Raw genomic sequence first — 18,592 nt, 5'->3', positions numbered from 1 at the left:
GCTCGACGAATGGTTTGTCGCAAAAGACAAGCAGTTTTTCTTGCATGGTATTCATAATTTACCTGAAAGACGGGCAAAGTGTGTAGAAGGCGATGTCCAATATAATGAATAAACAAAAAATGAATTTCCCTAGAAAATTACGTGTTTTCTTTACCACACAATCCGGCAAAAACGTATGCATACACCTGATACATACAACTTGTTTGCTTACTCCATGTTACCACTTTCATGACTGAAAGCACTTTCATGCTTTTCTGTTTGTACATGTTCAACAATAGAAGTTTTTCTTCTGTCCCTGACACAAAAGATTGTTTGGCATAAAGAATACACTGCAGTAGATTCATTACACCTTGCCATAGAGAAGGAATCTCCTTCAACATCAAAGCACTTACTGGATATTTACATTTTCTATATATTTTCAAACAGTATAAAATATTCTAACAACTTTAACCACCACGCAGGTGTGCCACATGCTTACAGACACCGCGAATTGCTGCAAAACAGATGGAAGTTACATGCTACGGACTTGATATTCACTAGTATTCAAAAAGTAAATTGCACTCGAGTGTAAGAAGCAAACCAAAGAGATCACAACTAGAGAACATACTGAAGGGAAACCGTAAATCCTAGTAGAGTATTTTTTATAAAAATGACGAGTTAAAAAGTTTCAGAATGTTATTGTGAATTCTTACTAATCTTACCAATGAAAATCCCAGATTTCTGGGGACAAGTGAGTAAATCCAGGGACATTCCAGGACGAAAAGCAAATTCAGAGACTGTCCCCAGAAAACTGGGATGTCTGGTAACACTAACATTAGTGATGGGCAACGCTCTCAATCTAGACTCTCGAGACTGACATCACAGATCTCGAGAAAATTCTCCTGTGCTGCTTTCTGTGTGATGTCCCAGTAACTATGAGTGTAAGCTTGATAGCACATCATCAGCAGTTCTCATATGGAAATGTGAGAGCCAATAAATTTTGTCAGAAGCTTGGAAATGTACTGCTTCTTCAACTATGAACCTCTTAATACCATTAACAAAAGTGAAAACAGAATGCCAGAATCTTAAACTGATCACGACTTATTTGAGGTGGACATTTTAGCTGAATAACTCTGTATAATTTGTGAATAACTAAATAGGATGTACACCTACCTGGATACTAGAGGCGTGCATTTTTCGAACTTGAGACGCGGAAAGATGTGCATTGCTGCATATGCAACTACCATTACACATGAATGGAATGTGTAATCTAAAATGCCCAAGTTTGCTCCAATTCTACGCGACAGCTTTAAGACAATGTCCGAAATACAACGTAAGTCGTGGAAATAAGTTATTTTGAAGATATGCAACGCTCTCAAGACCGATTCTTCTGTGCTTCGAGCTGTGAGACGTCCCAGTAACTATGAGTACAAGGTTGTTAGTACATCATTAGCAGGTCTCATATGGAAACGTGTGTGCCAATACATTTTGTCAAAAGCTTAGAAAATAACTGCATGTTGAACTATGAGTTCCTTAACATCATTAACAAAAGTGAAAGCTGAATGTCAGTATGTTAAATGGTTCAAGAGTTATTTCAGGTGGACATCCTAGCTGAATAACTCTTATAATTTGTGAATAACTGTGGACAGGATGTACACCTAACTGGATATCTTGCATTTGTCATCGACAGGGTAGCTTCTTGTGATGCAGACTGGGCCAGAGGTGTTCTGTGACAATCATGGATATGTGTTTTTAAGTGGTGTAAGTATTTCTGCCGACGTATTCTAATTCTTTTGAACAAACAACACACCAGGCTGTGCTATGTGGCATATCTTCAAAATAACTTATTTCCACGACTTACGTTGTATTTCGGACATTGTCTTAAAGCTGTCGCGTACAATTAGACACGATTACACATAGAACTGTCATATACCAAAGTATCTAATTATAACGCAAATACTCTATAACATTAAAGGGAATTATTTCCTTTGTCACCCAAATATTGGTAAATACAAGCAGTGGTCATATGATATTGAATGTAGGGTCTGATAACGATGTACACCTACCTATATAAAAAAAAAAAAATGGAGCAAACTCAGGCATTTTGGATTACACATACCACTCATGCACAATGGTGGTTGCATATGCAACAAGGTTCATCTTAACCCGTCTCAAGTTCGAATAATGATGATGCTTTTTGCTTAAATGGGCCTAACATCTAGGTCATCAGCTCCTAATGGTATGAAATGAGACAAAATGTAATGACAATTTAAAAGTCCAAAATCATCCACTGACCAGAATTCAAAACATGATGACAAAGAATGAATAGATGGATATGAATTTAAAACAATCACTGGATTCGACCCGTAATGCCCCACATTCCCAGAAACTAGCGTTAACAATAGTATTAATGACCAAGGGACTGCTTCTAAAGCATAATCCTGAATCAATGATGCTTATAGTCTAAAGAGGTCCAAAATCCAGGTAATCGGCCCCTCATAATGGTAGTTATCGCTAGGAAAGTAGAACCATGGTATTTGTCATGTTGCGGTAGTGATAAAAAATAACGTCGACTCACAGTATTCCACACATTATGGTAATACTCACAGGTAATGCAATGCGAACATGTAACACAGACCTATGATGTTTCTGACATTGCAGTGCCATTTACAGGCAATGCAAATCTATGGTGTTCCTCACATAGGTGTACTAACTAGAGGGACTCGTACTATCCCGCAGTGTTCCTCACATGGTGGATACTAATTATAGGGAAGGCAGACCCATGGTGTCGCTCACACATGGTGTCGCTCATAGAGTGGTACTAATCACAGGAACTGTAAAACTCACCCTGATTCACACACTGTCACTACTAATCACAAACCTATTATGTACTACCTAACATAGTGGTACTACGCGCAAGTAAAAGCGACCCAGGGTGTTCTCCGTGTGGTGGTACTAATTACAAGTAGTCTCATGGTTCTAATTCGATCATCCCTTTGTCGCCCTTTTTAGTTGCCTCTTACGACAGGCAGGGGGTACCGTGGGTGTATTCTTCGCCTGCATCTCCCACCCATAGGAGGATGTGTGTTTGGTCCGCGAGAGCTATATTATTTCGCTCAAGTCCGCCGGCAAGCCAATTAGGACCTCCCTATCTGCCACCTGGGACGCGCCACGTGGGGGTATCACCTCTCCCCCTGCTACGTCAGCATAGTAGGTTCATGGAGAGTTCGAATAAGGCACACCTCTAATATCCAGGTAGGTGTACTTACAGTAGCCATCAGTTTCTATACTTAGCCTACACATTCGTGTGCTTACCGCTACATACAATGCCAGAATGCGTATCCTTTATAATTATATGTTGTATTGCGTCAAAACAGACCTTGGTACAAATTAAAGAAATGAACTCCCTGGTCGCTTGTTGACACGTTGTTAAGGAATGGAGAAGGCCCTTGGTTGGCTATTCACATACTCAGTACAAACAACATTCAGCTCCGTCCACCTGTAGGCCTACGACACCCTATTCACCACAGAATGCTCTCGAGATCTCTCTAAATTTTTTGCAAGAAGTAGTGTCTGCACTAGTCTCGAGAAATCTCGAGAACTCGCCTCAGACTGCCCATCACTAATTAACATACAGAATTAGACTAATTAAAGTACACAGGCAACACTCAGAAACAAGCAGTTACAAGATAAAAATTCTTACCCCAATATCACTATGTCGGATACCCACTGAATCCAACTCTCGTGTTAAACCTGTTGAACCAACAATATAGGCCTTTTTCTTGAAACCAAGATCACTCATATAACAGGCAGTAAGGTAGGCTGTGGATATTATTTCATCCTAGAAAATTCAAATTTAAAAACGTAATACAATGTTACAAGTGACTGAAACAATAAAAAAATGGGAAATAACTTCCATAATCAGCAACATACACAACACGGGGTATTAGATATTCAAAACAAATAATATAGGAAAAATAAACAATTTAACCTTAATTTTGTTCCAATCAATATTTTCCTGTCAATCATCAATGATTTGTATTTAGGGCTGTCGCCCAGGTGGAAGATACCCTATCAATTGTTTACCTAGTCCTTTCTTAAATGATTACAAAGAACTTTGAATTTTGTTGAATATTTCCCTTGATAATTTATTCCAATCCCTTACTCTTCATCCTATAAATGAATATTTGCCCGAGTTTGTCTTCCTGAATTCAAATTTTACCTTCATTTTATAATCTCACCTACTTTTAAATGCTCCACTCAAGCTTATTCATCTATTAATGTCATTCCATGCCATCTCTCCACTGACAGCTCAAAACATACCACATAATTGAGCATCTTGTCTCTTTACTCCCAAGTCTTCCCAACCCGAAGTTTGCAACATTTTTGTAATACTACTCCTTTTCTGGAAATAACCCAGAACAAATCTTGCTGCTTTCCTTTGGATCTTTTCCAGTTCTCATATCAAGTAGTCCTGTTGTGGGTCCCAAACACTACAACCATACTCTGACGTCTTATGAGACACTTATAGGCCCTCTCCCTTACATCCTTACTACAACCCCTAAATACTCTCATAACCATGTAAAGAGATCTGTAAGCTTTTTTGACAACCTTGTTTACATGATTACCCCAATGAAGATCATTCGTTATATTAACCCCTAGGTACTTAAAGTGTTCCCCATGAAGTACGATTACCCCATCAACACAATAATAAAAACTAAGAGCACTTTTCCTCTCGGTGAAACTTAAAACCTGACTTTTCATCCCATTTACCATAATATCATTATCTGCTATCCACCTCACAACGTAGTCTAGGTCCCCCTGCAGTCACTCACAATCATGCAACCCATTTACTACTCTATACAGTATAACATCATACGGTAATAGCCTTCTCTGTGATTCCAGTTTTTTACTCATATCATATATTATAAAACATAAAGGTCCAACAATACTACCCTGCAGGGTCCCCTCTTAATCATTACAGGATCAGATAACATTTCACCTACTCTAATTCTCCAAGTTCTATTTTCTAGATTTAAAAAAAAAAACCTAAGTTATGTCGTACCGATACAGATAGGTCTTATGGCGACGATGGGATAAGGGCGAGGACTAGGAAGGAAGGAGCTGTGGCCTTAATTAAGGTACAGCCCCAGCATTTGCCTGGTGTGAAAATGGCAAACCACAGAAAACCATCTTCATGGCTGTAAGATATGGTACGATATGGTACTTCGGAACTTGCCTCGAAAAAAAGTCAGGGCGTAGCATGCTGCAAGCGATGCGCAGTTCCTTGGGCACTGGGAGAACTGTGAAAAATGGGCAACCAATAGCCAGCATCATGAAGGTGGGCATAATCGACCTTATGAACCTGACAGGAAAGGCAAAAAGGGTGATGCATTTTATGGTCAAAGAGGGTACAGAAATGATGGGGTTGAGCAATGTTAAAAGGGGAGTGCAAAGAAGAGAATGAGGAAATGATATACACTATTTTGGAGTGGTGGCAGAGGAGAAAAACAGACTGGGCCTGATAATTTCTAAACAGCTGGAAGAGTACATCAGTGACAGGATAATGAAAATTAGAATGACGAACGAAGAAAAGGACTTCATACAAGTGTATGAACCAGAGACACAGAATAAGGAGGAGGATATTGGGGAATTCCTGGAGAAACTAGAAAAGGAGATAACTGATGTGGAAGTGATTACAATGGGAAACTTACATGCACAGGTAGAAAACGAAACTTCTTACAAAATTGTACAAAAACTATTTTAATGCTCATAGTTTTTGTACAATTTTGTAAGAAGTTCAACCGTCAATACGGATTCAACAATGAGATTCAAAGCCTATAATAGAAAACGAAAGACAAGAAAGGAAGAAGTAATCAGACAATATGGATACAGAAAAAGGAATGAGGAAGGAGAGAAAGTAGTTGAGTTTTGTGAGAGGAATGAAAATATTGTGGGCAAGACATGGTTTCAAAAGAAAAAACAGCAGGAAAATTACAAGTTATTGCTGGGGCGACTGAAGAATAAAATCAGTAATTGATTACTTTCTAGTGGAAAAGAAAAATCGCAGACAGTTGATGGATGTAACAGCTTTACCAGGAGAAACTTTTGATGGAGATGATAGAATTGTGATAGCAGAAATGAGCATGGACAAAATAGGAAAATACATACACACACCATACATCTTCATTATAGACTGTTATGCCACAATCCTCTATTTGTAACTAATTCTGTGGCCTTGTTTAGTTCTATAGCTCTTATTTATAAATCATTGGAAACTGAGTCTAACCATCATCGTCTTGGTCTCCTGCTACCACTCTTCCCCTCCATAACAAAGCCCATTATTTTCCTAGGTAACCTATCCTTCTCCATTCGCCTCACACGACCCCACCACCGAAGCCAGTTTATGCGTACAGCTTCATCCATCAACTTTGTTCCTAACTTAGCCTTTATCTCCTCATTCCGAGTATCCTCCTGTCATTGTTCCCACTTGTTTGTACCAGCAATCATTCTCGCTACTTTCATGTCTAGCTCATGAATAAGATATCCTGAGTCCACCCACCTTTCACTCCCATAAAGCAATGTTGGTCTGAAAAACAAACCGATGTAAAGATAGTTTAGTCCGGGAGCCAACTTCCTTCTTATGGAATATTGCTGATCGAGACTGTGAGCTCACTGCATTGGCTTTACTGCACCTTGAATCAATCTCGCTTACTATACTACCATCCTGGGAAAACACACATCCTAAATACTTGAAGTTATCCACCTGTTCCAGCTTTGTATTCCCAATCTGGCATTCAATTCACTTGGATTTCTTACCTACTGACATCAATTTAGTTAGAGGTAGAATTAACAGTCTGTAAAATGAAAATGTGGAAGGCACCAGGGATGGATGAAATTAGTATGGAAATAATAAAGGCTGCTGGACCTGTTGGAACAATGGGTGTACAGATTGTTAAAGTGCATAATACGGAAACAGAAATGTGTGCCAGAAGACTGGGGAAAGGGAATAATAATAATAATAATAATAATAATAATAATAATAATAATAATAATAATAATACCAGTCTTTAAGAAGAGGGGAAAAAAGTGTGTGGTAACTATCTTACCAGAAGTGGTAAAAATACTGAAAAGAACATTAGAGAGGAGAAGAAAAGCAGAAGAGTTAAATGAGGAACTGTATGGCTTTAGAAGTGGAATTCCTACAGTGGACCCAATCTTCAGTATGAGGTAATTAATGGAGAAGAATTGGGTACATGGAAAGGATCCAGTCATGACATTCATAGATCTAACAAGGACATAATATGATAGTGTTCCCAAGGAGGTGTTTTTTTTTTTTGCTAGTAGCTTTACATCGCAATGACACAGATAGGTCTTATGGCGACGATGGGATAGGAAAGGGCTAGGAGTGGGAAGGAAGCGGCCGTGGCCTTAATTAAGGTACAGCCCCAGCATTTGCCTAGTGTGAAAATGGGAAACCACGGAAAACCATCTTCAGGGCTGCTGACAGTGGGGTTCGAACCCACTATCTCCCAGATGCAAGCTCACAGCCGCGCGCCCCTAACCGCACAGCCAACTCCCCCGGTGGGAGAAGGTTTGGGAAACCATGGTCAAAAGGAGACTGGGTACATAAACTGTAGAAATGGTGCAAGCAACGAACAACAACTGTGTCAACAGTGCACAGACTCCAGTTAGAAAGAAGGAATGGTTTAGAAATTAAATTGTACTAAGACAGGTGAGTGTACTGTCATTTCTAATGGTTATGTACAAAATCGTAAAGGAGACAAAGGAAGCAAATGGGAATAGGGAGATGTTGTTGCTATTTGCAGACATTATTGTGGTCTTGAGAAAAAGCAGCAAAGATGTACAAGAACAACTTGATGCATGAACAAGAAAAGTGTAAATCAGCACAGAGAAAAGCAAGACTATGGTCAAAGCCTTGTAATTGTTGACAGTTTCAAATACCTAGGGAGTAAATTCCTCCCCTGTGAACCATGTGACCTTGCCATGGTGGGGAGGCTTGCGTATCCCAATGTAGTAGGTAGCCAAGCTGTAGGTGCAACCATATCGGATGGGTATCTGTCAAGAGACCAGACTAATAAATGGTTCATGGAAGGAGGGATAGCAGCCTTTCGGAAGTTGCAAGGGCGGCAGTCTAGATGATTGACTGATATGGTCTTGTAATAATACTTAACATGGCTTAGCTGTGTTGATACTGCTACACGGCTGAAAGCAACGTGAAACTACAGCCGTGACTAACTCCCGTGGACATGTAGCTCTCTCTGTATGAATGATGTACTGATGATGGCTTCCTCCCGGGTAAAATATTCTGGAGGTAAAAGATGGATACTGACATTCTGAGAGTCGGAGCGTGGAATGTTAGAAGTTTGAATCATTGTGGTAGGCTAGAGAATCTGAAAAGGAAGATGGATAGACTAAAGTTAGATGTACCGGTAGTTGGTATAAGTGAAGTACGTTGGCAGGAAGAGCATTTCTGGTCAGGCGACTACAGAATTATCAAGACAAAATCAAACAGGGGAAATGCAGGAGTTGGTTTAATAATAAGAAAATAAGGTAGTGGGTAAGCTACCATGACCAGCACAGAAAAAGGATTATTCTGGTCAAGATAGGCACCAAGCCAATGCCCACCACAATAGTGCAGGTCTATATGCCTACTAGTTCAGCAGATGATGATGAAATCCAAAGAATATATGAAGAGATAAAAGATTTAATACAGTATGTGAAAGGTGATGAGAATCTAATTGTGAGGGGAGACTGGAATGCAGTGGTAGGCCAAGGAAGAGAAGGTAATACCGTAGGAGAATTCGGATTGGGACAAAGGAATGAAAGAGGAAGCCGGCTGGTTCAATTCTGTACTAATCACAATTTATTCCTGGCTAATATTTGGTTCAAACGCCACAAACGATGGCTGTATACATGGACGAGACCTGGAGACACTGGAAGGTATCAAACAGAATTCATTACGATTAGGCAGAGATTCAGAAACCAGGTGTTGGATTGTAAGACTTTCCCAGGAGCGGGCGTGGACTCTGACCACAACCTGTTGGTCATGAAATACCATGTGAAGGTGAAGAAACTGAAGAAAGGAAGGAATGCAAGGAGATGGGATCTAGACAAGTTGAAAGAAAACAGTGTGAGGGATTGTTTCAAGGAACATGTAACTCAGGGACTAAATGAAAAGGCTGAAGGAAACACAGTAGAGGAAGAATGGACAGTCATGAAGAATGAGATAAGTAAGGCTACTGAGAAAAGTTAGGAAGAAAGGAAAGTTCACCTAAGAAACAATGGATAACTCAAGAGATACTAGACCCGATTGACGAATGATGAAAGTACAAGAATGGACAAAATTAGGAGGGCAGTAAAGAATACAGATGAATAATGAAGCAGGTAGAAAGTGCAGGACAGGTAATGAAGAATGGCAGAAAGAGAAGTGCAAGGATGTTGAAGGTTGTATGGCCCTAGGAAAGGTAGATGCTGCAAAAAGGAAAATCAAGGAAACCTTTGGAGGAGGGAAAAGTAGGTGTATGAATATTAAAAGCTCAGATGGAAAACCACTTCTAGGGAAAGAAGACAAGTCAGAAAGATGGCAGGAACATACCCAACAGTTGTATCAAGGTAAAGAAGTAGATGATAGTGTTCTGGAAGAAGAAGAAGTTGTTGATGCTGATGACATGGGAGACCCAATTTTGAGGTCAGAATTCGACATAGCTTTGAGAGATCTAAGTAGGAAAAAGGCACCGCGAATTGATGACCTACCCCCAGAATTACTGACTACCTTAGGAGAAACCAGGAGAGGTTGTTTAGTGTGCAAGATAATAGAGGAGAAGTGCCATATGATTTTCGGCAAAATGTTGTTATACCTATTCCCAAGAAAGCCGGTGCTGGCAAGTGTGAAAATTACCGCACTGTTAGTTTAGTATCTCACGCTTGCAAAATTTTAACTGTTATTATTTACAGAAGAATGGAAAGACAAGTTGAATCTGAGTTGGGAGAAGCTCAATTTGGCTTCAGAAGAAATGTCGGAACACGTGCAGCAATCCTGACTTTACGTCTGATCTTAGAGGACTGAATTAAGAAAGACAAGCCCACGTACATGGTGTTTGTAGATCTAGCATTCCATAATGTTGATTGGACCAAGCTGTTTGAAATTCTGAAGGTGATCGGGATCAGATACCGAGAAAGGACAATCTATACAAAAATCAGTCTGCAGTGATAAGAATCGAGGGCTTTGAAAAAGAGGCAGCAATCCAGAAAGGATTCAATGTTTACGTAGAACTGGCAATATAGGAAATCAAAGAGGAATTTGGAATGGGTATTAAAGTTCAAGAGGAAATCAAAACCCTGAGATTTGCTGATGATGATGTTATTTTATCTGACTCTGCAAAAGATCTGGAGAAATTGCTAAATGGTATGGACAGAGTCTAGGGGAAGGGATACAAGATGAAAATAAGTCCAAAACAAAAGTATGCGTTTGCTGGCAAGATGTAGTGTTTACACTGCACTATGTCTTCTGGTATGGGCTAGAACAAATTTGTTACTTTCACTGACCTGTCTCAGTCTCATCCTTGGCTTTGACAATATGAAAGAGACCGAGGTATGTGTGATGCTAGTAATACCATTCCTTATGCAGCCAGTCCCTGTTATGTATGGTGTGAAAATGTCACTCATAGGGTCGGTTGGTGCATGCATTTCAGTGGGCTTGGCAGACTGATATGTAATAGCAACTTCTGGCTCAGTGAGGAAAGCAACGGGAAACTACCTCACTCATTTCCCTAGTATGCCTCTTCAATGACACCTAGGCTATCTATGGCAGCTGTTGGCGGAACTGTGGAGGATCAAACCAGCCTTCGGGCCGAATACCCAACATACATACAAAACAAAAGTAATGGAGTGCAGTCAAACAAAGTCAGGTGATGCAGGAAATATTAGATTAGGAAATGAAGTCTTAAATGTCTTTTTTGCCAGGGGCTTTACGTCGCACCGACACAGATAGGTCTTATGGCGACGATGGGATAGGAAAGGCCTAGGAGTTGGAAGGAAGCGACCGTGGCCTTAATTGAGGTACAGCCCCAGCATTTGCCTGGTGTGAAAATGGGAAACCACGGAAAACCATCTTCAGGGCTGCCGATAGTGGGATTCGAACCTACTATCTTCCAGATGCAAACTCACAGCCGCGCGCCTCTACGCGCACGGCCAACTCGCCCAGTAAGTCTTAAAGGAAGTAGATGACTATTGATACTCGGGTAGCAAAATACGTAATGATGGCAGAAGTAAGGAGGACATCAAATGCAGACTAGCACAAGCAAGGAAGGCCTTTCTTAAGAAAAGAAATTTGTTCACCTGGAATACTGATATAGGAATTAGAAAGAAGTTTTTGAAGACTTTCAACAGGAGCGTGGCATTGTATGGAAGTGAAACATGGATGATAACTAGCTCAGAAAGAAAGAGAATAGAAGCTTTGGAAATGTGGTGTTACAGAAGAATGTTGAAGGAGGATGGAGGAGGAACGAGTATCAAAACAGATGAAGTTTGAGGGAAAGAGAGCAAGAGGGAGACCTAGAACAAGGTGGATCGATTCAATAAAGAGGAATGCAAGAAAAGGAAACCTGAGCTGGGACAAAATGATGGATGCGGAATGGTGGAAGGAGAGAGGAGGGTGGAGAAGTGGCATAAATGCCCTGACCTGGCAGGAGCAAGAGAAGGGTAAAGGAGGACGTTGATGATGATTCGTCAATATTAGGACAAGATAAATTGTAGGCAGGAAAGATTTCATTAGCAACACACAGAAAGTTACAGTTCCTAACTGTTCCAAGGACAAGAGGTATGTGCTGTATCTTACTGACAATGACTGCTGGAATTATATCTAAATATTTGATGGTTACAATACATCACTGTTGTCCTAGATAAGTCTTCTTTTTAACATCATAAGAAGTGTACAGGTGGTTTATTATTAAAATTAGAATTAGAAACTGCCCTCTTTTTTAGAGATGATGAAAAAGTACAAATTTGGAAACATTTTAGTCTTGTAGTTTGGTGTCAGCTGAGTGACCATTTTCAATATTTTACAGGGATGAAACTTACTCAGGCTGTGACTTGAGGAATGAGCGAGTTGTTTACTTGGTAGCATTGTGAAGTTGTGAGCTTCCATTTGGGAGATGCTGAATTTGAACCACAATGTCAGCAGTACTGCAGATGTCCTCCTGTAGTTTCCTATCATCAGACCAAGCTGTACCTTAATTAAACCTATGGCCTCTTCCTTTCCCTTCCCTTCCCTTCCCTTCCCTGCGTTACTAAAAATTTGTACATGTTTAGTGCGTCTCTCCTCATGACATCACTCCCTGCTACTACTAGTAACATTAGATCACCCGTCAGAACACGACTAATGGTGAAAAGATTTTCCAACAAGCAAGTTACAGACAGATAGGTGGAACGTGTAAGTTTGTTATTCATTTTCACTCACATAGGTTTCATCACAATACGTATATATGTTTTCCATTGCAGATACCGTAACATAAAATAGCCGTTTGATGGCACTGCAGCTGTTATCAACAGCACACAGATATAGATAACAATAACGTCAAGTTTATGATGGAAGTCAACTCACAAATGGAATAACTTTAATCTACATATCAAGTTTTTACATATATAAAAGACAAGAGATTACCTACATCTCAAGAACAGTGGTTTTAATTAGGTGCCCATAATATGTTACCAGGACACCACTACAAGATTTTAATAAGCCACAAAGAAATAGTGTTTTATTGTAACTTACGTTTTCGACTTATTTCCCACTGAAGATGACTCTAAAACGGGTCAAAACATGTCTGAATAATGTACAGGCTGTATACCATCCCTATAGATGTACTGAATAGGATGATTGTTTACATTTGAACTGATGTAAGTGATTAACTTATATTACTAGGGGGATGGATGCAGAAGAAACCATCACATGCCTTCATAGTAGAAGAGGAAAATAAATAATCTGATGACTTACTGGTACTGTGTTTCTTTTTGCAATTGGTTTTATGTTGCACCACCTCAAGATAGAGCTTATAACGACGATGGGATAGGAAAGGACTGGGATTGGGAAGGAATCATCCATGACCTTAACTGAGATAGAACACCAGCATTTGCTTGGTGAGAAAATAGGAAACCACAGAAAACCATCTTGAGGGTTTCTCCTGAATGACAGCTCACAGCTATGTGGCCCAACAGCAAAGCCAACTCGCTCAGTACTTACCGTACTCCCTTTTGATAAGTTTTGTAATCTAATACAATTTTTGAAAATGACAGAAAGCAAGATGAATCAGCTGATCAGGTATGGTGTAAATATTCTAGTGATTTGCAAAGTGCTTCATGCCACTGAGAATTGCATAGAATTTTTCAATTCATTTTCTCCATTCCCTGTCACAATGGAAATGCTGAAAATGTTTTCTTTGAAAAATTTGCAGTAGACTAACACCAGGAAAAACGTCACTACTGAAAATGTGAAAGGACTGATGATAATGATGCTTGCTGTTTTAAGGGGCCTAACATCGCAGGTCATCGGCCCCTAATGAGACGAGATGGACGACATGATATATGATAGGTAAAATTTAAAATGTATTCACTGACTTGAGTTAAAAGAAGTGATGAAAAACTGAGTACGAGATTAAAACAGTCAATGGATCTAATTTGCAATGCCCTATTTTCTAATTAAAAAAAATAAAATTAGGCAAAAAGGGAATAAGGCATTGCCTGGTATTACAGATATATATACATAATTTACGTTGACGTTAAAATATGCAACACAAACTAAAATGAAGTTAATGGGATAAAGTGCAATTGACACAAATACGGACAAAGGACATAATTATACATGATAAAACAGACCACTATCCCTCATAAAGTGGATGACGAGGTCTACTGACTGCTCGTCATCTCGCAAGACTCGAGAGGTTAAGACTACGGCGAAGACCGACCAGGTCCATACACTCCGTAAGGATGTGTACCACGGTAAGATGATCGCCGCAGGTACACACCGGAGGGGGTTCTCCTTTCAAAAGATGCGAGTGAGTCAGGATATCGTGGCTGATCCGAAAACGACATAATACCACAGCTTCCCTCCGCGAAGCCCGAAGGGAAGTCCTGTGAAAGGACTAGCATGTGTGCAATATAATATTTTAATGCACCACCTGTGTTAATTTTCATAAGCATCTGTTAAAGAACAGCAAAATAAAAAATTATGAAAAAAAAAAAAAAATGCTTCCTCTGGAAGATATTTGTGGCTCAGTAAGAAGATTGAATATGATGGTGATGAGGTGTACTGAGGGGAGGGGAGACTGATAGTGAAATTTACCCTTACAGGTACTTGGTCTTTTCCAGTAGGCCAACTTTTTTTTTTTTCTTTCAAAAAGCATAATGTTGATATAGACATGATTTTGTTTTATTTTGGATAGTGGGCCTAAATAAAATATTATTCTGTCAAAATAAAACATCATTCTTCAAGAAATTAATAGTAATGCCCTTTTCCATGGTAGTCATATGGTAAACCAATATATACCTACTGTAATTGTCTAGATGTCATTTTCCATAGTCTAACAATCTGTGTACAATGCCGAATAACTATGTGTCTGGGCCCCTTCAAACAACAAGCATAAATTATTTATCTCACTTGCTCAACATATGTCTTTAAAAAATTCAAAAAGATAAACAATTAGAAAACATTAACTATGACTTACAGCTGAAGCTTTGAAGCCCAGATTCGAACATTTGGTAACAAATTCATCTCTAGTTTTAGTGCTGTTATTGGTAACATAGAAAACTTTCTTGCCTAAATCACGCAGTTGCTGTAATGTAGCTGAAGCACCTTTTAATGGTCTATCATCTAGCCAAGTAACACCTGCAAAGAAATACATGCAAATAACGATAAATCTAATCCATCAGCGGTATATTAATTTTATAAGTGTAAATTTATAGCTTGTACTGCAAATCACTTTCTCAGCCAGAAGTAATATGCAGTGTTACATGAGGAGGTATCTTCAAGGTTATGGCAAGTTACAAAACACATGACAAGTACAGCACACTTATTACCTACATCACACGCTTATACAGTTAATAACACTAAAAATATATGGAATACCAGACTAGCATAAACAATTAATAGTTCTCACTGAAAGTGTAGTTTAATTATTACCATCACAGTCGGTCAGAACAGTATCAAAAGAATTAAGGAATGCTTTAATATCTTCCCGGGTTAAAGTTGACATATTCACCGCAGACATTTCTTTCAAAGAATTCAGAGTGGAGAAATTACTAAAATACTTTAAAATAAGTTTTCGAAAATTATTCGAAGACCTGTAGATAAGATTTTTCACAGCTGAAAATCCAGACATTCAATTATCATTCTCGAAAAGTCGATTCTAATCGTTTTACTTCAATCGACGACGGATTTCTCAAGACCGATTCCAACTCGTTCTCGATACTACTGTGCAGATCGATTTCTTCCACAAGATCAGATCAGGTCAAGACCAACTGCAACTACAATATATAACAGGGATCAGGGAATGTGTGCTTCTCACGGTCCCCCTCCCTCCACCCTTCCGCAAACCCCATGGTGAAAGGTGGTGGTGGTGGTGATTATTGTTTTAAGAGGAAGTACAACTGGGCAACCATCCTCTATATAACACTAATCAGAGGGAAAAATGGAAGGGATCAGACACTTCGAAAAATGAACATATCGGCCAAAGTAAGACAAGGGCCACGAAGGGCGTGAAAATGAAAGACTCCCTAGCCCTCGCAAACCTAATAGCGTCGGGGTCGGAAAAGAACAAAAGTTGACCAAGGGTGGTCGGATAGGATAGATGAAAGTGAGGAGCCTGGCACCAGTAAGTGGAAGCAATGCCAGGACTCAGCTGAGGGCCCCGTGGTCGCCAACCCACGCTCCAAAGTTCAGAGCCCCTGAGGCCCCTTTTAGTCGCCTCTTACGACAGGCAGGGGATACCGTGGGTGTTATTCTACCGCCCCCACCCACAGGGGGACCCCATGGTGAAACAGCGCAAGCGACCGCTGTTCAGCCCCAAGGCCTGCAGATTGTGAGGTGTCGTGTGGTCGGTACGACGATTCTTCTCGGCCGTTATTCTTGGCTTTCTAGATCGGAGCCGCCATATCATCGTCAGATAGCCCATCAATTGCAAGCACGTAGGCTGAGTGGACCTCGAACCAGCCCTCAGATGATTGGTGGTGGTGATTTTTGTTTTAAGAGGAAGTACGACTAGCCCTCAGATCCAGGTAAAACTCTCTGGACTGACCGGGAATCGAACCCGGGCCTCCGAGTAAGAGGCAGGCACGTTACCCCTACACCGTGTGGCCGGCTCTCACTGTTCTCACATGGCAATAATAGCATTGTGTGTAGAGGATTACGTTGTTTCAACCTTATTATTGAAGAATATACTGGGTAAATTCGCAAACTTTACCGGAATATTAGTATGGCGAAATGGCGTAGTGTTAGAAGTGTATCCCGTATAATAAAATGTTTTGCATCATTGTGTATAGCCTATTAATTTAATAGATTACTACTACTACTACTACTACTACTACTACTACTACTACTACTACTACTACTACTAATAATAATAATAATAATAATAATGATAATAATAATAATAATAATAATAATAATAATAATAATAATAATAATAATAATAATAATAATAATAATAATAATAATAATTGTACCGGGCGGTACACCTCTACGACGCAAGTTCAAATCTCGCGCCTATTGAAACTGCTCTACAGGAGAAGCTCTGAACTTTAACAACCGAACTAACTCTATTGGTTATCAGAAGATGTCACTGTGTGTTTTTGATTTACTTTTGTTTTTCATTGATCAAGAAGTGTGGACATTCTCTAACAGATGTCTCTACCAAAAACTACGATAACGCACTCTGGTGTAAAGGAATGAACCTTTTTGGAGAAATGTTGTATTCATAAGTTTTGTCTTTACTAAATTTTGTTCTGTCTTTTGTGGGTTAGCAATATTAAGTTTTCTTTCCGCCTGTTTTGAATTTAGCCAATCAGTAATTTCTGTAATTAATTTTCCTCCAATCATAGCTTTCTTCTTCGAATTTCCATGTGTAACTCCTAGTCAACCAATAAAAAATGAGTGGGTGTGTCTACTCATTCCTGAAAGGTCTCGAATTTTCCACGAAGGTATAAAAACTGCTGATTTTCTTGTCTCCGGGCCACTCGTATAACATCTAACTCAGTGTGTGAATATGTAGCAGGGGGCGGGAAGCGCCCCTTTCTTCAAGCAACAGCTCTTCAACAAGGTAATGGCCCTTCAACATCTTTATTTCTCGCTAGCTCAGCAGTTTAACTCCCGGGGAAGGTTCGAAACCTTTAATATGTAAACTATTAAACATGTAAACCCTTTTCCTGGTAAACTTCATTTTTCTTGAACTTTAATTCGGGGATAGAGAGTGCTTTACCCTCTCGAGCTCCCCTTCATTTTTGGAATTTGAGGTGACTACGTTTTCGTAACCGTTTTTCTCTTCCTTCTTAAAGTGTTAAATTTATTTTGCAGACTAGTCACCTCCATAGATTGGGATTAGCCCCTGTATTATCGGCTTAGCGCCACATAGGTTTTAACAAACTGGGTAGGAGTGCAAGTCCTCGCCTCCATTCAAATTTGTATTTTGGGCCATTTATTTAACCCGTTTTGTTTTCCTTCCTGAGAAGGCCCAGTAGATTGGGTACGAGGTACCCCTGTGCCATTATAAGTGTGCCTTGAGGGCAGTTAGTGCAAAGTCAGTTTATGGCCTCTTAAATAGGCTTGAAAGATCGAGAGCGGGTCAGCTCATTTTGGTATTTTGAAAGGTGCCTCGGGGAGGTGTGACATTTTGATTGCTGGGAGCTAATGCTCCATGTAATTAAGGGTTTTCTGCCCTTTGCTATTTTGTGATTGTGAGCTGAGAGCTCAGAGTTGTAAACGGTGGGGCTTGAAGCCCAGATCATTAAGTTATCTCTAAATATTGGTTTTCTTGGTCTTGTACCTGATTTAACTTGTTGTTATTTGTTGTATGTTCAAAGTCTATATCAATCTGTAAAGTTTGGCTGTTTTGAAAATATAACCTTTATTGAAATTTTAATTCGCTTTTCGGACTTGTAGTTAGACCCATTCCAGCCCGCACCTTCTTTCACCTCTGCCTTCCACGGATAACTCCGTAACAAGTGGTAGCAGAGCGTGGTTGAATGGGTCTCAAATTAGCCCCTTTTTGACGGCTAAACCTTGCTTTGTTTCGAACTCTAACAATTTTCTCAGTCGCTGGAATTTTTCGATTTTTCTAAATTTGTAAAGTGTCTGTCATCATTAATGAACGTAGGTTTTCGTGGCTCATAGTATTAATATAAAGAAACAAATGAACTTGATTAAAGCCACTGTATATATATATTATAATAAAGCCAAGCTTTCTGCCAAATTGCATTGGCCTTCATCAGGGCATGTGAAGTTTTTGCCTGGGTCGCACTAAGACCAATCGTGAGTGCCATTGGTTCTGGGACCCATGAGTTAGCCCGCTATATTTCATCACTGCTACAGCCAGAAACAGGGAAG

At 39.7% G+C, this 18,592-nt stretch overlaps 1 protein-coding gene across 1 annotated transcript in view; it reads right to left on the bottom strand.

The window, feature by feature from the left end:
• The window catches only part of LOC136872182 (glycerol-3-phosphate phosphatase), a 76,689-nt gene extending 61,305 nt beyond the window's left edge, over positions 1-15,384 (bottom strand). The window contains exons 1-3 of the mRNA XM_067146021.2: positions 15,176-15,384; positions 14,721-14,881; positions 3,683-3,820 (exon numbers count right to left, since the gene is read on the bottom strand). Coding sequence (XP_067002122.2) covers positions 3,683-3,820; positions 14,721-14,881; positions 15,176-15,374 — 498 coding nt within the window. The 5' untranslated portion in view covers positions 15,375-15,384. The remainder of the gene's footprint in view (positions 1-3,682; positions 3,821-14,720; positions 14,882-15,175) is intronic.
• Positions 15,385-18,592: the final 3,208 nt, after the last annotated feature.

This window comes from Anabrus simplex, chromosome 1, assembly GCF_040414725.1.
Source record: "Anabrus simplex isolate iqAnaSimp1 chromosome 1, ASM4041472v1, whole genome shotgun sequence".
Taxonomy (NCBI): domain Eukaryota; kingdom Metazoa; phylum Arthropoda; class Insecta; order Orthoptera; family Tettigoniidae; genus Anabrus; species Anabrus simplex.
The sequence above is the reverse complement of the archived record's forward strand: the minus strand, read 5'-3'. Positions and strand labels throughout refer to the sequence as shown.